This window comes from Rhinoderma darwinii, chromosome 11 (assembly GCF_050947455.1).
Source record: "Rhinoderma darwinii isolate aRhiDar2 chromosome 11, aRhiDar2.hap1, whole genome shotgun sequence".
Taxonomy (NCBI): domain Eukaryota; kingdom Metazoa; phylum Chordata; class Amphibia; order Anura; family Rhinodermatidae; genus Rhinoderma; species Rhinoderma darwinii.
The window spans coordinates 83,766,948-83,793,736 of record NC_134697.1 but is presented as its reverse complement, the minus strand read 5'-3'; the positions used below and the strand labels follow the sequence as shown (position 1 = coordinate 83,793,736).

The window sequence follows — 26,789 nt, the reverse complement described above, 5'->3', positions numbered from 1 at the left end:
CTATGTGCTGTCTTATACTGACACATTAACGTTACTGAAGTGTCCTGACAGTGAATAGATATTCCTTCCAGCCAGGACGTGATGTTTATTCACAATCCCGGCACTTCGGTAACGTTTGTTTGGTACTTACAGCAGAGCAAAGCGTAATATCGCGAGATCACGCTGCAAATGAGATAACGCTTGCTCTGCTGTAACTACCACAGAAAAGTTACCGAAGTGCAGGGATTGTGAATAGACATCCCGTCCTGGCTGGAAGGAACGTCTATTCACTGTCTAAACACTTCAGTATCGTTAATGTGTCAGTATAAGACAGCACATAAGGATCTAGCAGGATCCCCATGCACAGAGTAAATGAATGGAGAGAAGTGCATGACGCTGATTGGTCACTGATTGGTCAGCGTCATACACTCCTCTGTACAACGCCCACTTGGTCTAAAGTAAAAACACGCCCACTTGGGCATTAAGAAAGTAATTAGCTCACAAATGTCTGAAGGAGTTTATGAAACCAATTGGTCCACTATGATAGGACGAGTCCATGTGCTTATGGGCCGCGTTGTAGTGGATTTACAGTAATGGATATTGCTTCATTGTATTTTATATATGCTCATATATTCTGAACTCCTTGCTTTTTTCATTTTAACAAGACAGAGTTGCATTGATGTTACGTTATGTTTTATATGTCTGTAAAACCTCAATAAAAAACTATTTGACTTAAAGTAATTAGCATAAAGCTAAAATTGCTAGTAACGTGGTAAAATAGTTTTTCTGAATAAAAAGCACTGCTGTCACCTACATTACAGCGCCGATCTCCTTATGTAGGAGACAGGGCACTTATAATGTGGTGACAGAGCCTCTTTAAACCGCCAAATCACTGTTTTTTTTTTTTGGTAAGTGATCAAAAATTTGTATGTACCAAAAAATGGAACCAATACAACTACAGCTTGTCCCGCAAGAAATAAACCCTCCTCCAGCTCAATCCACCCAAACATATGAACATTATGGCTCTCAGAATGTGGCGAGGAAAACAATACTTTTTTTTTAACAAATCATTTTTTTTTTTGAAAAATTTCTGTGAATCCTGACGTAAAAAAAAATGTGATCAAAAAGTCGCATCTACTCCAAAATGGTACCAATAAAAACTAAAAGTCGTCCCGCAAAAAAAAAAAAAGCCCTCATACAACCGCATCGGCGGAACAATAAAAAAGTTACGGCTCCTCAGATATGGAAACACAAACAAATAATTTTGAAAGAAAAGGGTTTTTATTGTGTAAAAGTAGTAAAACATACCAAAACTATACAAATTTGGTATCGTTGCAATCGTAACAACCCGTTGAATAAAGTCATTTATACCACACTGTGAACGGCGTAAATTTAGGACGCGAAAGAGTGGCGACATTTCTGGGGGTTTTTTCTAGTTAATAAAAGTTAACCAATAAATATGTACCTCAAAATGGTGCTATTAAAAAACACAACTTGTCCCGCAAAAAACAAAACCTTATACAGCTATGTCGACCCAAAACTAAAAAAGTTATAGTTCTTGGAATGCGACGATGGAAAAACGTAAAAAATGGCTTGGTCATTAAGGTTTAACCCCTTCCTGACATATGACCTACATTTAGGGGAAGTATGGAGCGGGCTCACGGAGTGAGCTCCTCCTCCGTTCTCCTCCTCTGTCGTATTACGTTTCGCCTCCTCCTCCCTCTGTCGTATTACGTTTCGCCGCCTCCTCCCTCTGTCGTATTACGTTTCGCCTCCTCCTCCCTCTGTCGTATTACGTTTCGCCGCCTCCTCCCTCTGTCGTATTACGTTTCGCCGCCTCCTCCCTCTGTCGTATTACGTTTCGCCGCCTCCTCCCTCTGTCGTATTACGTTTCGCCGCCTCCTCCCTCTGTCGTATTACGTTTCGCCGCCTCCTCCCTCTGTCGTATTACGTTTCGCCGCCTCCTCCCTCTGTCGTATTACGTTTCGCCGCCTCCTCCCTCTGTCGTATTACGTTTCGCCGCCTCCTCCCTCTGTCGTATTACGTTTCGCCGCCTCCTCCCTCTGTCGTATTACGTTTCGCCGCCTCCTCCCTCTGTCGTATTACGTTTCGCCGCCTCCTCCCTCTGTCGTATTACGTTTCGCCGCCTCCTCCCTCTGTCGTATTACGTTTCGCCGCCTCCTCCCTCTGTCGTATTACGTTTCGCCGCCTCCTCCCTCTGTCGTATTACGTTTCGCCGCCTCCTCCCTCTGTCGTATTACGTTTCGCCGCCTCCTCCCTCTGTCGTATTACGTTTCGCCGCCTCCTCCCTCTGTCGTATTACGTTTCGCCGCCTCCTCCCTCTGTCGTATTACGTTTCGCCGCCTCCTCCCTCTGTCGTATTACGTTTCGCCGCCTCCTCCCTCTGTCGTATTACGTTTCGCCGCCTCCTCCCTCTGTCGTATTACGTTTCGCCGCCTCCTCCCTCTGTCGTATTACGTTTCGCCGCCTCCTCCCTCTGTCGTATTACGTTTCGCCGCCTCCTCCCTCTGTCGTATTACGTTTCGCCGCCTCCTCCCTCTGTCGTATTACGTTTCGCCGCCTCCTCCCTCTGTCGTATTACGTTTCGCCGCCTCCTCCCTCTGTCGTATTACGTTTCGCCGCCTCCTCCCTCTGTCGTATTACGTTCTCCTCCCTCTGTCGTATTACGTTCTCCTCCCTCTGTCGTATTACGTTCTCCTCCCTCTGTCGTATTACGTTCTCCTCCCTCTGTCGTATTACGTTCTCCTCCCTCTGTCGTATTACGTTCTCCTCCCTCTGTCGTATTACGTTCTCCTCCCTCTGTCGTATTACGTTCTCCTCCCTCTGTCGTATTACGTTCTCCTCCCTCTGTCGTATTACGTTCTCCTCCCTCTGTCGTATTACGTTCTCCTCCCTCTGTCGTATTACGTTCTCCTCCCTCTGTCGTATTACGTTCTCCTCCCTCTGTCGTATTACGTTCTCCTCCCTCTGTCGTATTACGTTCTCCTCCCTCTGTCGTATTACGTTCTCCTCCCTCTGTCGTATTACGTTCTCCTCCCTCTGTCGTATTACGTTCTCCTCCCTCTGTCGTATTACGTTCTCCTCCCTCTGTCGTATTACGTTCTCCTCCCTCTGTCGTATTACGTTCTCCTCCCTCTGTCGTATTACGTTCTCCTCCCTCTGTCGTATTACGTTCTCCTCCCTCTGTCGTATTACGTTCTCCTCCCTCTGTCGTATTACGTTCTCCTCCCTCTGTCGTATTACGTTCTCCTCCCTCTGTCGTATTACGTTCTCCTCCCTCTGTCGTATTACGTTCTCCTCCCTCTGTCGTATTACGTTCTCCTCCCTCTGTCGTATTACGTTCTCCTCCCTCTGTCGTATTACGTTCTCCTCCCTCTGTCGTATTACGTTCTCCTCCCTCTGTCGTATTACGTTCTCCTCCCTCTGTCGTATTACGTTCTCCTCCCTCTGTCGTATTACGTTCTCCTCCCTCTGTCGTATTACGTTCTCCTCCCTCTGTCGTATTACGTTCTCCTCCCTCTGTCGTATTACGTTCTCCTCCCTCTGTCGTATTACGTTCTCCTCCCTCTGTCGTATTACGTTCTCCTCCCTCTGTCGTATTACGTTCTCCTCCCTCTGTCGTATTACGTTCTCCTCCCTCTGTCGTATTACGTTCTCCTCCCTCTGTCGTATTACGTTCTCCTCCCTCTGTCGTATTACGTTCTCCTCCCTCTGTCGTATTACGTTCTCCTCCCTCTGTCGTATTACGTTCTCCTCCCTCTGTCGTATTACGTTCTCCTCCCTCTGTCGTATTACGTTCTCCTCCCTCTGTCGTATTACGTTCTCCTCCCTCTGTCGTATTACGTTCTCCTCCCTCTGTCGTATTACGTTCTCCTCCCTCTGTCGTATTACGTTCTCCTCCCTCTGTCGTATTACGTTCTCCTCCCTCTGTCGTATTACGTTCTCCTCCCTCTGTCGTATTACGTTCTCCTCCCTCTGTCGTATTACGTTCTCCTCCCTCTGTCGTATTACGTTCTCCTCCCTCTGTCGTATTACGTTCTCCTCCCTCTGTCGTATTACGTTCTCCTCCCTCTGTCGTATTACGTTCTCCTCCCTCTGTCGTATTACGTTCTCCTCCCTCTGTCGTATTACGTTCTCCTCCCTCTGTCGTATTACGTTCTCCTCCCTCTGTCGTATTACGTTCTCCTCCCTCTGTCGTATTACGTTCTCCTCCCTCTGTCGTATTACGTTCTCCTCCCTCTGTCGTATTACGTTCTCCTCCCTCTGTCGTATTACGTTCTCCTCCCTCTGTCGTATTACGTTCTCCTCCCTCTGTCGTATTACGTTCTCCTCCCTCTGTCGTATTACGTTCTCCTCCCTCTGTCGTATTACGTTCTCCTCCCTCTGTCGTATTACGTTCTCCTCCCTCTGTCGTATTACGTTCTCCTCCCTCTGTCGTATTACGTTCTCCTCCCTCTGTCGTATTACGTTCTCCTCCCTCTGTCGTATTACGTTCTCCTCCCTCTGTCGTATTACGTTCTCCTCCCTCTGTCGTATTACGTTCTCCTCCCTCTGTCGTATTACGTTCTCCTCCCTCTGTCGTATTACGTTCTCCTCCCTCTGTCGTATTACGTTCTCCTCCTCCTCCTCCCTCTGTCGTATTACGTTTCGCCTCCTCCTCCTCCCTCTGTCGTATTACGTTTCGCCTCCTCCTCCTCCCTCTGTCGTATTACGTTTCGCCTCCTCCTCCTCCCTCTGTCGTATTACGTTTCGCCTCCTCCTCCTCCCTCTGTCGTATTACGTTTCGCCTCCTCCTCCTCCCTCTGTCGTATTACGTTTCGCCTCCTCCTCCTCCCTCTGTCGTATTACGTTTCGCCTCCTCCTCCTCCCTCTGTCGTATTACGTTTCGCCTCCTCCTCCTCCCTCTGTCGTATTACGTTTCGCCTCCTCCTCCTCCCTCTGTCGTATTGCGTTCTCCCCCTCCTCCTCCCTCTGTCGTATTGCGTTCTCCCCCTCCTCCTCCCTCTGTCGTATTGCGTTCTCCCCCTCCTCCTCCCTCTGTCGTATTGCGTTTCGCCTCCTCCTCCTCCCTCTGTCGTATTGCGTTTCGCCTCCTCCTCCTCCCTCTGTCGTATTGCGTTTCGCCTCCTCCTCCTCCCTCTGTCGTATTGCGTTTCGCCTCCTCCTCCTCCTCCCTCTGTCGTATTGCGTTTCGCCTCCTCCTCCTCCTCCCTCTGTCGTATTGCGTTTCGCCTCCTCCTCCTCCTCCCTCTGTCGTATTGCGTTTCGCCTCCTCCTCCTCCTCCCTCTGTCGTATTGCGTTTCGCCTCCTCCTCCTCCTCCCTCTGTCGTATTGCGTTTCGCCTCCTCCTCCTCCTCCCTCTGTCGTATTGCGTTTCGCCTCCTCCTCCTCCTCCCTCTGTCGTATTGCGTTTCGCCTCCTCCTCCTCCTCCCTCTGTCGTATTGCGTTTCGCCTCCTCCTCCTCCTCCCTCTGTCGTATTGCGTTTCGCCTCCTCCTCCTCCTCCCTCTGTCGTATTGCGTTTCGCCTCCTCCTCCTCCTCCCTCTGTCGTATTGCGTTTCGCCTCCTCCTCCTCCTCCCTCTGTCGTATTGCGTTTCGCCTCCTCCTCCCTCTGTCGTATTGCGTTTCGCCTCCTCCTCCCTCTGTCGTATTGCGTTTCGCCTCCTCCTCCCTCTGTCGTATTGCGTTTCGCCTCCTCCTCCTCCTCCCTCTGTCGTATTGCGTTTCGCCTCCTCCTCCTCCTCCCTCTGTCGTATTGCGTTTCGCCTCCTCCTCCTCCTCCCTCTGTCGTATTGCGTTTCGCCTCCTCCTCCTCCTCCCTCTGTCGTATTGCGTTTCGCCTCCTCCTCCTCCTCCCTCTGTCCTTTTACAGATAAGCGTGCATACACATTTTTAGTCTTTTAGAAATGTAAAACTTTCCTACCACTTCGTCATCTGCAAATACTGAAATTATACTCTGTAAACCCTCTACAAAGTCCTTAATAAACCAATTAAAGAGACGGCACAATACTGACCCCTGTGTAACCTGACTGCTAACTGCAACCCACTATGAGGATTTACCATGAATAACCACCCTCTGTTTTCTATCACTGAGCCAGTCTCATCGGTGGACACAGACCGTGGGTATATCCTAAAGCATATGCTCCCCCTACAGGCACTGAGCTAATTCAGTCTTGGCTTCGTGCCTGTAGTAGGCCGACACCCCTAATGGTACAGCAGGCGCTTTGCTTTTTATTTTTTAAGTTGTGTAGATCTTTGACCTTCTGTATTGATTTGTAGTTTTCATTATCTTTGTTTAGGATGCAGTAATGCTTCACAGCTTCACTCTGCGGCAGCAGCTACAGACCACTCGCCAAGAACTCTCCCACGCTCTCTACCAACATGATGCCGCTTGTCGTGTCATAGCCCGTCTGACTAAGGAAGTAACGGCTGCGCGTGAAGGTAGGCAGATTTTGCTTTTAAGGTCTGTTTACGCATGAAAATACTTCAAGTTATATAGTAAAATTGCATTAAATTCAACATTTGTAAGTTAAAATCATAATAAATTAACAACTATACAAGTCAATCAAAGTTCTCGGTGAAAGTTCCAAAATTTGTAGTATGATTTACCTGGCGCTCAATCATGGAGTGGAAACAGAGGAATAAAACAAACACTCCCTAATGATGGACCTCACAGTGAAATACTGCCGAAGTTAAAACACCGCACTTTATGCACTTACAAGTGTAGCACAGAGACCAGCCTATCACATGGTCGTCTGCTGACCAATCACCTGCACCCAACGCATTTCCTCATTACAGGCTCATTGGGAGTGGAGCCACATCGCCGGTCGTTGTTTCATCTCTTTTCCCTTGTACATCTTTGGTTGCATAGCGCTACATTAAAATTACAATCCTAGAAGCACAGACTATCTGATTGTAACATTATTTCAAACTGTTAAAATATAATAATACATCATCTATATACACACACACAATGTGTCGAGAAAGTAACCAACTACAATACAACTCCGCAACTTGGCACTGCCTTGTGTCTATTTACCGGATTACTAAACGTCTCTCACCAGGTAGGCCACCTGCACACGGCCCGTGATTACCGGCACGGGCAGCTGCGGTCAGTCATCCGCATTTGCGGGCCCTGCTCCCGTTATAAAGTATGGGAGCACGGTCCGTAAAATCAAAAAATAGGACATGTTTTTTACGGAAGCTTTCTACAGCCCGGAAATGAATGGATCAGTAGTTTGATCTGCAATTATATATATGTATGTGTAGCCATCTTTATATATCTATATATTAAAAAAACATTCCTTTGGTTTACAGCTCTGGCTACATTGAAACCACAGGCTGGTATTTCTGTGCAGGCCAACCCTACGCCTCAAGCAGGGGCAGCAGTAAGTATATGTTGCTCTTTTGTGTGTTTGTGGGCAGCTTTTTCTTTGACTTTTCCATTCTTGAATGACGTATATTTTTTATTATTATTCTTATTCTAGGGTTCAGCGGATGCTATGGACTTGGGAGAATTGGTGGGAATGTCAGCAGAAATTATACAGAAGGTAGACCTGTCTGGAACCTGCTTTTTAAACTGCTCTGCAGTTGTAGTTTTTTTTGTTTTTTTAAATATTTCTTAATTTTTATATTTATACTTTCTGCAGCTTCAAGACAAAGCAACTGTGCTTACTACGGAGCGTAAGAAGGTAAGGGGAACTTATAAAGAGACCTACAGGCATTAGTGACTGCAGCCATGTTGGCTTACCTTTAACCCCTTAATGAACATCATTCATCATAAACATGGACCGGGCAGGGTCGTGTGCATGGGGCCTTGGATAAGACAAACGTGCTTTCCAGTTGTATCAAAAGGAGGGGGGGGGGGTTGGACTTAAACCATAAGCACAGACTTAAATATGTTGTTTTTTTTTAAATTCAAAACACATAATTGGATAAAAAAAAAAAAAAGAATCTACTTGCATTCATGATGCCACAAGGACACATGCAGGATACCAGCCAGTAGATGTAAATTACAAAAATGTATACCGTATTTTTCGGACTATAAGACGCAGTTTTTAGAAAGAATAAATCTTGCTAAACAGTCCCTGCGTCTTATAGTCGTCAGTCAAGGGACCCCTGACTGCTTCCTTACTTAACCCGTTCCCGGGGGGTGATGTTTAGAGCGGGCTCGCGTGCTGAGCCTGCTCGATACACTGCAGGTGTCAGCTGTTTTTTACAGTTGACACACTGCTCTAATGGCCAGGAACAGCGATCACGTTGTTCCTGGCCGTTTAACTAGTTAAATGCCGTGGTCAATGGCGACCGCTGCATCTATAGGGGTTTTTCCATGAAGGATGTGGATCTCTCATAAATGTCTGATAGATGTGGGCCCGCCTCTGGGTCCCACACCTCTCTCTAGAACAGGGCCCCCTAAGCCCCGTTTTAGCTTTGTGCTCTCCCGGCCACTTAATATATACATGTCGCGTTACGGAAGCAGCGTAGCTCGCGTGCTACGCTGCTTCTATAACTGCCATTCATTAGTATGGGAGTTGTGGTAACAGTGTAGCTCAGCGAGTTACGCCGTTTCCGTAACTCATCCATGTATTGTACCAGCGATCTAACGATCGCTGGTTCAAGTCCCCTAAAGAAACTGATAAAATGTGTAAAAAAATAAATAAATAGATACGTTTTCAGGAGTCGGAAAAAAAAAATAATTAAAAGTAAAAAAAAATTCTCTTCCCATTTTTTCCCCAAGCACAATGTAAAAAATAAAAAAAATTTGGTTTAACTGCATCCGTAAAAGTCCGAATTATTGCAATATGCCATTATTTAACTCACACGGTGAACGGCGTAAAAAAGAAAAATTGAAAACACCAGAATCTGTTTTTTGGTCAAAAAAAAAAGTGATCAAAAAATGGTGCCAATAAAAACTACAGCTCGTCCCGCAAAAAATAAGCCCTCACACCCCTCAATCCATGAAAAATATAAGTTATGGCTCTCAGAATGTGGTCAAAACAGAACAAATTTTTTTTTTCTTTTAAAGAGGCTCTGTCACCACATTATAAGTGCCCTGTCTCCTACATAAGGAGATGGGCGCTGTAATGTAGGTGACAGTAATGCTTTTTATTTAAAAAAAACAATATATTTTCACAACGTTAGGAGCGATTTTGGTTTATGCTAATGAGCTTTCTTAATGCCCAAGTGGGCGTACTTTTACTTTCGACCAAGTGGGCGTTGTACAGAGGAGTGTATGATGCTGACCAATCAGCATCATGCACTCCTCTCCATTCATTTACACTGCACTAGCGATATAGTTATATCACTATGTGCAGCCTCATACACAAGCCCTAACATTACTACAGTGTCCTGATAATGAATACACATGAAATCCAGCCTGGACGTCATGTGTACTCAGAATCCTGACACTTCTGACTCTTTTCTGTGAGATTTACAGCAAGGGAAACCAAATCTCGTTTAGCTCCGTGATCTCGCGAGATTTCGTATCTGTTGCTGGAATCTCACAAAAAAGATTCAGAAGTGTCAGGATTCTGAGTACACATGACGACCAGGCTGGATTTCATGTGTATTCATTATCAGGACACTGTAGTAATGTTAGGGCTTGTGTATGAGGCTGCACATAGTGATATAACTATATCGCTAGTGCAGTGTAAATGAATGGAGAGGAGTGCATGATGCTGATTGGTCAGCATCATACACTCCTCTGTACAACGCCCACTTGGTGGAAAGTAAAAATACGCACACTTGGGCATTAAGAAAGCTCATTAGCATAAACCAAAATCGCTCCTAACGTTGTGAAAATAGATCGTTTTTTTTAATAAAAAGCATTACTGTGACCTACATTACAGCGCCCATCTCCTTATGTAGGAGACAGGGCACTTATAATGTGGTGACAGAGACTCTTTAACAAATACTTTTTTCTTTGAAAAAGTAGTAAAATGTGAAATCACTTTTTCTTTTCTGTTGTCTAAAACCCGGGTGCGTCTTCTAGTCTGAAAAATACGGTATATCTATTCATAAATACTTTTATACATATGAGTCACGTGTTCGCGGTATGAAGATAGATACAGATGACAATTCAGAGGTGGAAGACATAAAGGCCTGACTTAGTTTAACGGGGGAAATCAGCCAATACCGAGGTCGCTCTGGCAGATACGAGCGCAGGTCCTCGGAACATTTTCTCACTCGTACGTGTTTTCACAAACTAAAAAAGTCAATGTTTTCAAAATGTTTATTTTACTAGTCGTTTGTGTTTTATGTTTTTGACTATTTTTTTGCTCTGCAGCGAGGTAAGACCGTGCCAGAGGATTTGGTCAAGCCTGAAGAGCTCAGCAAATATCATCAAGTTTCTTCACACGTGGTAAGTGTCTACACGTCATAATCTCTGCACCAAAGTTTTCACAGTCGCTAATTATTATCAGTGTCTTACATGCTGTTTGTAGCCACTAATTGTTATACAATAAAGCCCGAAATTAAATGGACTCTTAACTTTTCAGGCTATTTATGCTGATCTTTGCAATTTACTTACTGTTAAAATTTAGTTGTTTTCTCCATGCAAATTCTGTGTGAAGTTACTGGCACTGGGTGTCTCCCTTTCTGTAATCTGCTGTCCACTCCCTGTTAAGCGTTATTCTTCTCTGGTTAGAGCAGGATTGACGGGATGCTGAAGGTGAGGGAGGGGTGTCTCTTCACTGCCTGACTATACAAGTCTTTGGAGGGGGGAGCAGAGAGAGTGGGTCAGCAACGTGTGTGTGTGTGTGTGTGTATATATATATATATATATAGATAGCCAGGGGAGAATGCAGGAGCAGAGTGAGAAACACAGATGTACTGGTAAGATTTCTATGTCACCCCAGTGCTGGATTCTCAGCTCATGTACACACACATGACAGCTTATCTTGTAGTCATCCCGTTGGTTACAGGGAAGTGCCGACTGTAACATACAACTGGCACCCACGTTGTATGTAGCGGCCTCAGCCTTAGAGCCTGCTCCATACTTCCCCTGCCTGGCTATGACGCAAGTATACATCATACGTCGGGAAGGGGTTAAAGGAACAGTGTCATCACAAATAATTTTTTTATATGTTAAAGATGTTAGTGCTTTAATAAAAACGTTTATATTCATTTGTGTTTTTGTGTTTTACTGTTTATTATTTTTACACTTTTTTCTTCCCTATGGGGGCTGCCATTTTTTGTTCCATTTCTGTGTGTGTCGATTAACGACACACACAGACATGGAGTACGGCAGCCACAGTCCCATAGGGACTGTGAACGGCTCCCGTCCCATTCACGTCCGTGTACGGCGTCTGTGTGGGAACTGCGCATGCGCCGCTCCCACACAGTCCTATTCGAAATTGGCGCCGTCCGGCGCCATTTTCCTGTGGACCGGAAGTCGCGGCCGGACAGTAATATTACTACTTCCGGTCGCGGCTTCCGGACTTGTGCACATGGAACAGCGGCAGCAAAGGGAGCGGACGGGCTGGAGGGAGCCACGGCGGCAGGAGCAGGTAAGAGATTTCAATGTATGTTAGTGTTTGTGTGTGTTTACTACTGTATGTAAACCTACTACACTGTGGGTTACCTCAAAAAATGGCGACACACAGTGTAGGAGGTTAAACCTTTCAAACCCCTCGTTTATCCCGGCACTAGCCAGGATAAAGGAGGGGGGGATGCTGAGAGCTCACTAGAGCGAGAGCTTTTAACCCAATGTTGCAATGCTGCAATTTTGGGAACTAGCTCCATCTAGTGACCAAAAATGGGTAGTATTATAAATTAGAAAAAATTTATAATATTTCCTGACTCGCGAAAAAAATAAAAAAAATTTGAACAATGTTTAATCACCCACACACTAAATGTTTAAATTTTTAAAAAAAAACATGTTTTTCGGGCAACACCATGCCTTTAAGAGAACCTCCATTCCTGTCATTTTCAATATTTTTTTTTTTGTCTAATCAATTGTAAAGGTGATTTAAAAGGCAAGCTCCTCAAGGCTCATATATATATATATATGTATATAGATATGTTTTTATTATTATTCATCCGCAATCAAAATAAATATATACCAAAAATGTTTGATTTTTCTGTTTGCAGGGACTACACAGTGCTAGTGTTCCTGGCATCTTGGCTTTGGACTTGTGCCCAACAGACACCAACAAAACGCTAACAGGTGAGGAATTATTTTTACAGGCTTTAGGCCTCATACCTGAACGGTGGCACCTGCGATGCGGCATTACGGAGCTGTAGACGCTCAATATTTCTCTGTACAGCCACATATTCAACCTAAGAAGCGTTATTTCTAGGGTAGAATACTTCTCCAATAAGACATCCGATGGAATATACCACCGTTATTTTTTCGGTGAGAGAGAACCTCATACAGTATGGGCAGATGGGCTTCTGTGGGTGCTGTTTTACGGATCCTCGTACATGAGCCCTAACTCGCTCAGTGATATTCTGTCCTGCCCTGCACAATGTATTCATCAAAAATATTGCAAAATTGCTGACCAGTGATATCCCCAGAAGTTCACATGTTCTGTTCCAAATTTGTCTAGAATTCGATCTAGTCATTTATTTTTAAAAAAATTTTTTACACCAAAGAACCATGCGCTTACATTTGAGGATAAAAGTGACATAAAGAAGTCATGATTTCTCCTAAACTGGCGTTAATGCATTTTTTACATAACAATTGCTGCAAAGGTAACGCAAAATCACATTGGTGACGTTTTTAATGTTGGACCACAACTATTGCCTGGACAGAATGATCAAATTCTAGAACAGTGGGCCTAATCTAGAACAAGGTGGTTCCTCGCCAGTGAGGCCTGCTGTGCAGGTTGACAAGCACTTCTTTAAAAGTTGACCTATTGGGGCTCTTGGGACTGGAGTCGGGGAAGCATTGCTTAAATGCTTCAAGTGTCTGTTTCTAGCCATTTGTTTAAAGAGAACCTTTCACCTCCCCATACACGTGCAGCGTGTAATGGGGAGGGCTGCACAAATCCTGGGGCACTTTACATTTTTTTTCCACCTCCCTCTGTTATTTAGATATCGGTTCCGTTATGTTTGGTGCCCGATATTTAAATAACCCCCTGAATGGTAAACGGGTCGTGTACTGCCTGGCGTCGTCACCCAATACTACACTGCCTTTTTCCTGTACATTTTTATATATTACTATGACTGTGACACTGTTCAATCAGATATGGACAGTGTCACAGCAAGAGCGAGGAGAGAGTGTGCGCGCGTGAGCACGCTCTCACTCACTCTTCTGCTGAACTGGCGAGTTGGCGTATCTCTGCTACGGACAGTGTAAGAGCTGGGGAGAGGACCGCGCGCTCATCTCTTCAGCTCTTGCGAGAGATCAGTCTTGTATTGTCTGTCGAGCTGGCAAGCGGGCGTGTCACTGCTATAGACCATGTAAGCGCTCCCCAACTCTAATGCTGTCCGTAGCACTGACACGCCCCCTTGCCAGTTCGGGTGAAAAGACTGCAATTGCGCGCACTCATGCTGTGGCACTGTCCTTATTTGATTGGACAGTGTCACAGCCATAGTGACACGCCCCCTTGATAGTACACGCCCAGTTGACTGTTCAGGGGGTTATTTAACCCCTTAATGCCTCTCTGCCTTTCAGCAGCCATAACGTTGTTATTTTTTTCATTGACGTGGCTGTATGAGGCCTTGTTTTATGCGAGAGAAATAGTAATTTTTTTTTTTCCCGCCGTTTGCGGGGTAAAAGATTTTTTTACAGCGTGACTATAGGAAAAAGCGATTCTCGGCATTGTTTTTCTTTTATTTTTTATCCCGTTCACGATAAATAACCCATTAGATTAATTCTTCAGGTTATTAGTCGATTAGATTCCTAATATGTGTAGGTTTTTAGTGTAGGAGCAAAAAATAAATATTTTTTGCAAAATAATGACTCTTTTTTGGGACTTTTTTAATTTTTTTAAATCCCATTAAGGGATAACTTTATTTATAACTTTATTCTTTACTTGTAATGTATTAGTATACTCCTGTATGCTAATACATTACACTGTGTCACTAAGACACAGGCTGCTGATCGGGCAGCACATAGTTTGCCCGAACAGCAGGCAAACGGAACAGACAGCCCTGGTGTCCTTTGTAGGTCCCCAGGGCTGACTGCAGAGGGATTCCCCGGTGTTTGATCGCATCACTGGAATCCCGGTGATGAGATCAAAGACGGGAATTCCCCTTGATCATGATGCGGTCACGGACCGTGGCAATCAAAGGGTTAAACGGCTGGGGTCCGAATGTTTTCTGATCCCAGCTGTGTACAGGAGGCTCCTCTGAGATCAGGAGCTGTAAGTCACAGCTCCTGCTTAGAGGATGAGCGCTCATCAGCCTGATCTACAGCGACGCCAAAAGACAGTGGGCGGTTTTATTGGTACCATTTTGGAGTACATGCGATTTTTTTTTTTTTGATTTTTTTTTTTTTTTTAATTTTAGTTTTTATTTTATTTTTTACTATGACATAAACAGAGAATGTATGAATCGTTTTAGCCAACATGGCTACAAGAGCAGAATGACACTTAATCAACATTATAAAGCATACAATTCAATATATGTAAAGGTAGAATAAGGAAGAAAGAAAATAACATTCATGGCTGCTTACACATGTAGTTAGACAGAGAAAAAGGATTGTATGTCCTATAATCAGGCACATAAAATGATACAAATGGTCAGGTCTGTAGATTCTCACATCAAAGAGTGAAAGGCCCTGAAGAGAACATGAGACAGGTCTCTCCAGAGCTAATAATATGTTGGCTCGTATAGTTATACATGAGAATCACATAAATAAATAGGTCCGCATTTCATTACACAGAATTACATATATAAACGGAGGGCGAATCATTTTAAGTTGAGGCAATAGCAGGCACAGAAGCTCCCGATGTCACAAAGTCAAACCATGTGGACCAATGACTTGTCAATTTGCCTACAGAATTAAGCCGAATCGCCACCGTTTTTTCCATGGTGTAGTCTAAATTAACCAGATTAATCAGCTCTGCTACCGTCAGGGGAACATGGGATGTCCGAGCAATTAGTAATCTAGCTGAAAAAATTATATGACCTACTACATAACGTAAATCCTGTGGAAATTCGCAAAGACCAATTAAACAAAGGGCTGGGGCCGGGGACAAGGAAACATTGAAATGAATTACTTTGCCAATAAAAGCAAATGTTGCTGTCCAAAAGCATAATACGAACGGGCAATCCCACCAAACATGTAGGTAAGCTCCTACTTTACTGCATCCCCTCCAACACAAGGGGGAGAGTGATGGATTAATTCTAGCAATTTGAGAGGGTGTTTTATACCATCTAAGTAAAATAAATGTTATTACTTTTTGAGATACAGCTTCTATGTATCCTGGATACAAAGAAGCTGTATCTTGTGCTAAAACCCGAATGTCGGGGACAGCGAGACACGCAGGATTATGACCTTAGATGTAATCGATAACAGGTGGATCCTGCATGTGAGCTGCACGCAGGACCCCCTGTCACCGAAGCCGTCAGTCCCGATAACCTGACTGATTCTGGTGGGAGCGCAAGATACAGCTTCCTTGTATCCAGGATACATAGAAGCTGTATGTCAAAAAGTTAAAACATTGTGGTTTTTTGTTTTGTTTTTTAATAAAAACTAATTACAAAGTTGTTAAAAGTGTAGCTAAAGATTTTACAAACTTCAGACATGTCAGTAGTTTGGATTGGTGGGGGTCCGAGCACTGACACCCCCACCAATCTAAAGCGAAGCAGCTGAAGAGCTCGTGTGAGTGTTCTGCCGCTTCGTTTCTGTTCTGCCGCTTCGTTTCTGTTCTGCTTTTTTCCGGAAATCAATGTACCGGAGGGCGGACTCAATAGAATGTCTGAGACCGTACTCCGATACATCGGCTCTATGGAAAAAGCCGAACAGATACTAAGCGGCTCAGCGCTCACACGAGCTCTTCAGCTGCTCTCAGTTCTTGGACCACCACCAATCCAAACTTCTGACATGTCACTCTGACAGGTCTGAAGTTTGTTAGCTTCACTTTAAAACGCCATAATACGTTGTTTTATTAAAAAGAGTGTTTAAAGGTTTACATAGCGTTTAAGCCGTTTACGAGAACTTCCCTGCAGAGCTCAGGCAGTCCCGCCGGGGCAGAGTTCGGTCTATTTTTTTTGTCCTTCATGTGGGTTTCCCTTTCCTCTGTCACTTGCCTAACTCAGAGAAGAGGACCAATCCTCTCCTAGCAAGTATTCCTCCGAGGAAGATTCCAACTGGAAAATCTGGGAGTCGTCCTGGCTACTCCACTGGGCGGAGAATCACGTCCCGGCTCTATAAGCGGTCTGCGTGCCGTTTCTGGACAACTGGGCTGCAGAATTCCTCAGTCAAACTGCCTCCCATTAATGTCAAAGTGGGTCGGAGGAGTTATTCCTGCGGTGGTATTTAGCCGCTCGCGGTAAATAAAAAAGCGGCGTGGACTTCCGGTTCCGGCGCTGGGATGTGAGGACGGAGCTGCATGAGCTCCTGAAGCCCTGATCCCCTAACCCATCTACGCCACACACCCGCAGGATATAAACACCCCGGCATTAGGAGGAGAGGTGGGGGACAAGAACCGGGAGGTTTATGGAGAGATATCTCCTCCGGAGCGGCAGCAGAGAGATCTCCTGTCCGGCCGAGCACAGCACACGAGGTGAGGGGCCATCCAAGATGGCGGCGCCGCTGCAGCCACCACTTTCACAGAGCCGGTCTCAGAGCCCAGAAATTCAGAGGGAAATGCTATCGCCGTCGGTAATGACTGACTCACAGATTGATTATCGGAAGCTGGCAATTGAGGTAGCTACCCAACTGGCCCCCGACATCAGAGAATCCTTAATAGCCACAGTCACAACAACGCTCCAAAAACTCCAAAATGAGGTGACATCTCATGGCAATCGACTAGATGAATTGGAGCAGCGGGTTGGTCTCATGGAGGATGAATCAGCAGGGGCACATACCTGCATTAGAGACCTAATGCGAGATAACACAAAACTCAGAGACCGCTTAGAAGATCTTGAGAATCGGTCCAGAAGAAACAATTTAAGGATAGTGGGACTGCCTGAGCATATTAGACCGCAGCTCCTCCAGGGCATCTGCGAGACGGAGTTACCAGAAGCGCTAGGTCTGACCAGATCTTGCAGAGTGGAAAGGGCACACAGAGTGGGCCCCCCTGGTCCGAGCGCCAACGCCAAAGGAGAGCCGCAAAGCAGACCGCGCCAGGTGATCATGCGGTACTTGGATTACAATGACAAAGAGGAACTTTTGCGCACTTTCAGGAACCGCAATACCCCTTTGCATATAAGGGGGGCAAAAGTCATCCTGTTTGCAGATTATTCGGCAGAAGTCACAAGGCGGCGGAGAGCATTTGGAGGGGTTTGCACCTCCCTCTACAAACGCAAAATTAAATTTCAGCTACAGTATCCGGCCACTTTGAGGATCATGCAGACGGATGGCGCCACCAAGGTATTCCACAATCCTGAGGAGGCGGCATTATATGTAGACAAGATCCCTGGACTTCGGGGCCCTAGACAATCGGGAGAGGAGACGGCGAGTCAAGATACAGGAGGTGAAGGTCCCCGTACACCAGTTTCTTCATCGAGGGACTGTACATGGTCAGATATCGCCCGCAATTCCACTTCCTCACCCAAGCAACAACGGGCAGAATCGTCGAAGATGCCACATCGACAACGCTCAGAAAACCGGCTTGCAACCATCCCGGACTGATAAGTATCGCATAGAGGCTCCATGAGCGCATTTGATTGTGCCTTATATATTAATGTGGCAATTGGTTCTGGTGGGATATTATGCCGACAAAATTCCTGCTATAATAGGCATAAGCACTTGTACCCGTGTTGTATAGGAAGCCCAACTTATTTTTTGATACTTTAAAAATTAAAATGTGAAGTTCCAATATATCACGAAAAGATGGCGGGAAGGGGAGGGGGGGAGGGGTCACAGACCAGAAAAAAGTGAAGTTATGTATGCCAATTTAAAGTTTGTCTCACAGGAAATGCTGGTGACATTCCTGGATGGGCATTCTGTTGTTAAAGGTTGTGCCAATTTTCTGGCACCGAATGTAAATGTTGTTATTGTAATGTTGGGAGCAATCTGGAGCAGACGCCGCCGGGCGGCTACCAAGGCAGCAAAGCACGCTTGCCTAGAATTAGATATTTATGACCAGTCAATTGTGAACCTTTTCGGAACGCCCACTTTATGCAGCTGACCTCGTGGAATGTAAAGGGGCTTAGGTCCCCTAACAAGAGAATGATGGTACTCCGTCACTTAAAAAAACTCCATACGGACATCGCTCTTCTTCAGGAGACACATTTGGAGGAGAGCGACTTCCACCGCATGAAAAAGTTGTGGGTGGGCCAAGTATACGGCTCTTCAGCTTGTGGCCGTAAAGCGGGGGTACTTATTTTAATAAATAGAAACCTGGTACATGAGGTAATTCATACTGATGCAGATAAGGAAGGGCGACTGCTCCATATTACTCTAAGCACACCATGTGGGGTATTAAGCATTTATAATGTGTATGGACCTAATAGTGATAATATTGAGTTTTTCAATGGTTTGGAAAGGGCCCTTATGTCAGATAATGTCCAGCACAAAATAGTGGGAGGTGACTTTAATTCAGTTTCTGATCACAAGGAGGATAGACGCACACACAGTTCACAAAGCACGGGATCCATTCCAACAGGGGCTCCCAGAAAACAGGACCGAGTGTTGGGACCTCTGATGGAAAGAATACACTTAATAGATCCCTGGAGAAGGGGTAACCCGGATGCCCGGGAATTTACACATTACTCCCACGCTCAACAGTCCTGGTCCAGGATTGACTACCTCTTAATATCCCCAACACTACAACCGAGGCTGAGGGCCGCTGAGATAGGGGACCTAGTGATCTCAGATCACGCCCCGGTACGAGTAGATTTTCAGGAAATATATCCCAGAGGATCAGACTTCATATGGAGATTCCCGGCTCATTTAGCAACTGATGACACCTTTGTGAGACAGCTAAGAGGGTGGTGGTTAGAATACACGTCGACGAATTCAGAACACAGAGATGACCCCTCACTGTACTGGGATACGGCCAAGGCAGTGCTGAGGGGGAGGATAATGGCGTATACTGCCAGCAAAAAACGGGAAATAACACAAAAATTTAATGCTTCTAGTGCTGCACTGAGGGCAACCTATACAGCATATTTGGCACACCCTACATTAGATGCCAGACAGGCCTGGATTCAGGCAAAACACTCTTTTGACGAGTGGGCAGCTCAGAAAGAAACAATATATACTCGAGACTTTGAAGCTACTTTACATAAGTTCGGAAGTAAGGCGGGTAAACTTTTGGCCAATATGGCTCGAGGAAAGCGCTCAGTGCAACACATAGCGAAATTAAGGGATCATAATGGGCGAGAAACATGCGATCCAACTAGTATTAATTCCATCTTGGCTAAATTTTACGAGGAGCTGTACTCTGATACATCTTCCCTTCCGCTGACAGACACACTGTTAGACAAGGTCACTTTACCGGTCATCTCCGCGGAACAGTTGCAACTTCTAAATGCCAGGGTCACAAGGGGGGAGGTGGATGAGGCAATAAGAAACCTTAAAAATAGTAAGGCGCCTGGTCCAGATGGGCTGACCGGCGAATTTTTTAAAGTAATGCGGGAACAGATTACGGAGACTTTGGTCTCCTTGTTTAACAATGCTCTGGGAGAGGAGGGGTTACCACCATCAGCAGACACATCTTATGTGAAATTATTGCTTAAACCTGGAAAGGACCCCCTACTACCAGGATCATACAGACCCATATCGCTCATAAACGTGGACGCTAAACTCCTTTCCAAAATCATAGCTGATAGGTTAGCGAATATAATGCCGTTCCTCATAGCCCCAGAACAAGTAGGTTTTATTAAAGGTAGGTCGGCGGTCACCAACATTAGGACGGTTCTGGCAGTGCTAGATAGAGTACAGCATAACCCATTTCCGGGGGAACATTCGGCTTTACTTTTACTTGACGCGGAGAAAGCTTTTGACAATGTCCGTTGGAATTGGTTGGATGCTGTCCTGGATAAGATGGAAATAACGGGGGCATTCAGGATATTATTACACCACATATACAAAGACCCTAAGGCTAGAATCTCCACACCAGGCTTTCTGTCTAAACCATTCCGTCTATGTAAAGGTACAAGACAGGGGTGCCCGCTATCGCCACTGCTGTTCAATCTGGCTTTGGAGCCGCTGGCACGTTATCTGGCGTCATCCAATTTATATACGGGCAGAAGGGTGGGGGAGATGGAGGTCAAGGAAACGTTGTTTGCAGATGACATCTTGTTATTTCTCGCAGACCCCCTTAAAGATGTTCCGCGTATCTTCCAGGCATTGAACGACTTTGGGAGCTACTCAGGGTACAAAGTTAACACGTTAAAATGCCAGTTATTAGATTTGGGAACGCAGGACCCAACATATAGGCGGTCCCTAGCCTCCCTGGATGTTGAGATGGCTAAGTCAAACATTACTTATCTGGGTATTAAAGTGGGTCGGGCACCCAACTCGCTGTATGATCTAAATTATCCCCCCCTTATACAAGATATCCAAGCAGATCTTCTGAGATGGCACAGTCTACCTCTATCACTGATGGGAAGGAGCTGTTTGGTCAAAATGTCAGGATTTGCGAAATTACTCTACCCGCTCCAGACTATCCCACTTCTGGTCAAGCACTCAGATATCAATACACTCAACTCATCATTTACCAAATTCATATGGGGGGGGAAGAAACCAAGAATAGCGCTCACGAAACTCATGATGAGGAAGGCGGAAGGAGGGGTCAATTTCCCTAACATTCGGGGTTATAACCTGGCCTGCTTGAGCAGACATCTGCTAGATTGGAAACACAACACAGAGTTCCACTCCAATACTAGACTGGAGAGACAGCTAGCAAAACCTTGGGATCTCATGGCTCTGGTACACACAACGTTCACTTGTCTCCCAAAGATCGTCAAGAAATCATCTCTGTTACGAGATACCATCATTGCCTGGAAGGTATTGCGCAAACACTATAACCTCTCTTATCGCATTTCAAAACATATGCCCTTATGGCAGCACCCAGAGTTTGCAGCAGGAAGATCTAACAAACTAATGTCAGAATGGAGGGAGAAAGGGGTAGCGACTCTGGGGGATATGTTCCACGCGCAGGATAAGAGGTGGTTAACCTTGCAGGAGCTCCAGAATAAATATGTTTTTGTTCGGCATCAGCACTTACAGTACTTACAAATAGTTAATCACTGTAAAACTAAACTAGCGGATGTAGCGGATGAGGTCCCCCCCAACCTGTTTGATTCATGGTTCACGGACAATCACAGACACTCCATTTCCCAATTATATAGTACACTCAGACCAACACTAGTGAAGATGTCCCCGGGGCAGGCCTTTGGGAGATGGGAAAAACTGTTTAATTTACCAGGCATTGAAAAGCATATTGAAAAAGGGCTGGTGGATTTCAGGGCACACGTGCACAACGAAAACTGGAGGGAAACTCATCTGAAGATCATTCACCAAGCAATATATGCATTTACCCTGGCCCCCTCCGCCTCACAACCAGATAGGAAAACGTCATGCCCTAGATGTAATATCTCAAAGACAGACATGTATCATGGCCTTTGGGCGTGTGCACATATTCAGCCATTCTGGGGGGAGATAACATCCTTATTGCAGCAGGTGGGCAGGTTCCATGGGAATTTAGGGCCAATGGAGGTCTTATTCCATATACAACATGATGGAGAATTAGAAGAGACAGAAACGACACATTTAGCTCCCATGGCCCATGCCACACTGATAGTGGCAAAGAGGTGCATACTCCAAAACTGGCTGGTAGCTGAAGTACCGACTCAGAACATGGTGGTCCAGGGGTTGAGGAAACTGTTTTATCTAGACCGCATTGGTATATTACAGAATAAAGACACGCAGAGCAAAAAATTCTTTGAGAAATGGAAGCTTTTCCTCACAAAATATTTCACCAGTGAAGAACGAAGGGACATCATAGATCCGTTTACGGGAACGTCATGGTACTTGATTGAAGATCTTAAGGGCACTTTAGGGGCACTGAAAATATCACGGGAGTAAAGCATATATATCCACTGGGATTTCTTTATTCTTGCGGACTAGCTGCCTGAGTTGGTGAACTGCTTCACGAAGCTCCAATTGTTATATATGCTCCAATTTCTTATTTGTTCTGTGTATTGTTTAGTTATGTAAGTTAGGCAGATATGCAAAGTTATGTAACAATGTTTACAGGAATACCCGACAGGTGGGGTTAAAGGAAGGGAAGGATAGAGGAGATAGAGGAGATGAAGGAGGGCTGATAGCCCATGGGGAATAACTTCCAAGATCAAACCTAGTTTGCTGGGAAGCATTCACTATCACATGTTCATTTATACATTTTTTGTAATGTTTATTATTATGGCAATGCATTACTGTATGATTTGTGTTTTTTTTGTGGTGAAAAAATTCAATAAAAATATGTTTAAAAAAAAAAAAAAGCGGCGTGCTCTTAATTGCCGCAGTTCCGCCTCTAACCACCCATTAAAATGAGAGCGTTTTTGCACCTGTTTTGCCTGCGGCGCTCAATAGCTGCGGACGAAAAAGCCGCGAACATGCAATGAAAATTAGTAGGCAGGTCAAAATCTGCCTCAAAATTCCTGAGGTAATTTTGAGGCAGATTTTCCTGCCTCAATAAAAACTGTGTGAACAGGGCCTAAAAGGCCAGGTCTCCACGCACTGTCCTCTTGGCTTTCTGTTCCTAGATGAAGACCTCCTTACATGTCGTTCCTCCCTTTTGACATCCCTCTGAACCCTGGAATCTCAACCTGGTTCTGGGGGACCTTAAAGAGGCTCTGTCACCAGATTTTGCAGCCCCTATCTGCTATTGCAGCAGATCGGCGCTGCAATGTAGATTACAGTAACGTTTTTATTTTTAAAAAACGAGCATTTTTGGCCAAGTTATGACCATTTTTGTAGTTATGCAAATGAGGCTTGCAAAAGTCCAAGTGGGTGTGTTTAAAAGTAAAAGTCCAACTGGGCGTGTATTATGTGCGTACATCGGGGCGTTTTTACTACTTTTACTAGCTGGGCGTTCTGATGAGAAGTATCATCCACTTCTCTTCAGAACGCCCAGCTTCTGGCAGTGCAGATCTGTGACGTCACTCACAGGTCCTGCATCGTGACGGCCACATCGGCACCAGAGGCTACAGTTGATTCTGCAGCAGCATCAGCGTTTGGAGGTAATTAGCTACATCGATTTACCTGCAAACGCCGATGCTGCTGCAGAATCATCTGTAGCCTCTGGTGCCGGTGTCCTCGCTCGTCTGACACGATGCAGGACCTGTGAGTGACGACACAGCGTGATCTCTTGAGAACACGGCTGTGTCTGCCCTGCCAGAAGCTGGGCGTTCTGAAGAGAAGTGGATGATACTTCTCGTCAGAACGCCCAGCTAGTAAAAGTATTAAAAACGCCCCGATGTACGCACCTAATACACGCCCACTTGGACTTTTACTTTTAAACACACCCACTTGGACTTTTGCAAGCCTCATTTGCATAAATACAAAAATGGCCATAACTTGGCCAAAAATGCTCGTTTTTTAAAAATAAAAACGTTACTGTAATCTACATTGCAGCGCCGATCTGCTGCAATAGCAGATAGGGGCTGCAGAATCTGGTGACAGAGCCTCTTTAAAGGGAATGTGTCGCAAATTGTAAAAAAAATTTTTTTTAAGTAACTTACTTATTTCTATTATATTTTTAACGTTTTTTGGTGTGTTTTTTTTGTCTTCCACATGTTGGAAAGTATTAAAAATGAAATATGAAATAATCATTTGACATGTTTTCCTATGTTGGCCACCAGAGGGAGCACTTCCCAGAATTACAGCAAAGTGAATAAGGCAAAGCAACCTGACGCGCGGGGGGGACGACGAGGGAGTCACGAGAGCGGGGGTCTGTGAGAGAGAGGGGGGGGGAGACACACACACCTTACCTGCAGTGCGGCTGGTCTTCATAATGGAGCCTTGTATCTCCCTACAAACCAGCTTCTTTGCTGGGTGGCTCTGACCTGCGGCTGCGCAGTACAGATCCAGATAGCAGAAGCAATGAACGGCTCCCGTTCATTGTGTCCTATGCCCTGTAGCTGCCGTATTCCATCTGTGTATGTGTCGTTAAGAGACACATACACAGATGAAATAGAACATGGCAGCCCCCAGTAAAGTAAGAAAGTGTTAATAAAAAGAAAAATGTGTGAAAAATTAAATAGTCAATATAATTTATTAAATAAAAACACACAAATTAAAATAAATAATCATGACACTGTCCCTTTAAGGGGTTCTCCCATTGAACCGTTATGGGACATTTTGCTCCGGTTTTTCTCTTGGAAGGTCGCCTTCCTTGTGATCGTTACTTCCATCACACGGGTTTCAGAACTTGCTGTACTGTCCTGTAAGTCTCCCTGGGATAAGGTTGTGTTCAGTAATCTCTGTCTTCCAAATCAATGATCACATGGTCTTCCGCTCCTTCTGTCCCACCCGCCGGAGCCTGCCCTTCATTGTCTCAATGTGGTCCGAGCGGTGCGCATCTACCTGTTCAGACTTTTTTTTTTTTTTTACTTTTTCCTGAGGGCCGCACAAAGATTTGGCGGCTTCCAATGCTACAATTGCTTGCTGGAGTAGGTCTGTGGTAGGTTCCTCCCTTTTTCTAGTTACTGCCCAATTATGAGGGGCTAATGTTGCATTATGGGCGGCATGGCACTAGGCTTTAGTCTCAGGTTTATATAGCTGCCATCTAAGTTTAGGGCACCTGGGTCACAAGGTACTCGAAGCTGCTGCTCATTAGGCAGGATCGCACTGCAGGATTCTTCTTTGCCCACCCTGACTATTACGAGAGAATTTTATTTTTGGGCGGAGGCAGCGCTTTTTCATACCTAGTGCCCGCCTCCTCGTGGCAAGGGACTTTAACCATGGTGCTGCCCCCCCCCCCCCCCCCCAAAAAAAAGGGTATTCTACCAGAGCACTTTACAGGGAGTTCAAAGATCTAATTTTTATTTGGAACTTGTGGTTTTGAACTTTCTTTTTTTATTGTGAATTTAGATGATTTATAATTAGGTATTCTTTGTTTTTTACCCAGGTGGCGCTGATAAGTGTGTGGTGGTGTTTGATGCCATGTCACAGCAGATCCTTGCAACTCTTAAAGGTCACACCAAGAAGGTCACCAATGTCGTGTTCCATCCTTCCCAGGTACTGTCCGGACCTGTAGATCAGATCTTTGTTTTAATTCATCACAGGCACTTCTGCATTCTGCAGATGATTTGCACCTAAATGGAAGGGGGTCCGCTGTGCTGGGCGAGAGAATTCTAGCTGGGGTGGCGGAGTATTTAAACTAGGGCTGAGGAGGGAGGTCAATGTAGAAAAAAAAGGGGTAGTCAGGTTAGAGAGGGGTCAGACTATATTGGTGGGGGGAGAAACAGACGGTGGGGAGAGGACTAGGCAACAGGATAAGGAGATCCTTTCGTTACAAAACATCAGTGTAAATAAAAAGGCCCGATTAATGTCAAATCACATTTCTGATAATAAAAGTGAAAAACTGACAGGCAAGTTAAAGTGTATGTTCACAAATGGCAGAAGTCTAGCGAGCAAAATGGGGGAGCTGGAGGCCTTGATACTGGAAGAAAATATAGATATAGTTGGTGTTGCTGAAACATGGCTGGACTCTTCACATGACTGGGCTGTAAATCGACAGGGTTTTACACTTTTTCGGAAAGACAGGACAAATAGGAAAGGCGGTGGTGTATGCGGTGGTGTATGTCTGTATGTGAGAAATGATATGAAGGCGGTGGTGTATGTCTGTATGTGAGAAGTGATATGAAGGCGGTGGTGTATGTCTGTATGTGAGAAATGATATGAAGGCGAGTGTGAAAGAGACAATAGTGGGTGAAGATTGTGAGGAGGTTGAAACCTTGTGGGTGGAACTAGAAAGGGAGGTGAACACTGAAAAAATTACTTTTGGTGTAATCTATAGACCCCCCAATATAACTGAGGAGATGGAAGTTCAGCTATATAAACAGATGGAGCGGGCTGCACAGGCGGGTACTGTAGTGATAATGGGAGATTTTAATTTCCGGGATATTAATTGGTGTCATGGTTCGGCTTCAACTGCAAAGGGGAGACATTTCCTCAACCTGTTGCAGGAAAATTTTATGGGCCAGTTTGTGGAAGACCCGACTAGAGGTGAAGCTCTGTTGGATCTGGTCATTTCTAATAATGCAGATCTTGTTGGGAATGTCAATGTTCGTGAAAACCTCGGTAACAGTGATCATAATATAGTTATATTTTACCTATACTGTAAAAAACAAACACAGGCTGGGAGGGCAAAAACATTTAATTTTAAGAAAGCCAATTTCCCCAGGATGAGGGCGGCAATTCAGGATATAGACTGGGAAGAACTAATGTCAAATAATGGAACAAATGATAAATGGGAGATTTTCACATCTACTTTGAGTTATTATAGTGCAAAATTTATTCCTATAGGTAACAAGTATAAACGACTCAAATTAAACCCCACATGGCTTACACCTTCTGTGAAAGGGGCAATACATGACAAAAAAAGGGCATTTAAAAAATACAAATCTGAGGGTACAGCTGTAGCCTTTGTAAAATATAAAGAGCTTAATAAAATCTGTAAAAATGTAATAAAATTAGCAAAAATACAAAATGAAAG

At 45.0% G+C, this 26,789-nt stretch overlaps 1 protein-coding gene across 1 annotated transcript in view; it reads left to right on the top strand.

Moving 5' to 3' along the window:
* PRPF19 (pre-mRNA processing factor 19) overlaps positions 1–26,789 on the top strand; it is a 45,565-nt gene that overhangs the window by 6,119 nt on the left and 12,657 nt on the right. Inside the window, exons 4-10 of the mRNA XM_075841877.1 lie at positions 6,303–6,444; positions 7,321–7,391; positions 7,491–7,553; positions 7,653–7,694; positions 10,289–10,363; positions 12,094–12,169; positions 25,200–25,309. Of these exons, the coding sequence (XP_075697992.1) occupies positions 6,303–6,444; positions 7,321–7,391; positions 7,491–7,553; positions 7,653–7,694; positions 10,289–10,363; positions 12,094–12,169; positions 25,200–25,309 (579 nt within the window). The remainder of the gene's footprint in view (positions 1–6,302; positions 6,445–7,320; positions 7,392–7,490; positions 7,554–7,652; positions 7,695–10,288; positions 10,364–12,093; positions 12,170–25,199; positions 25,310–26,789) is intronic.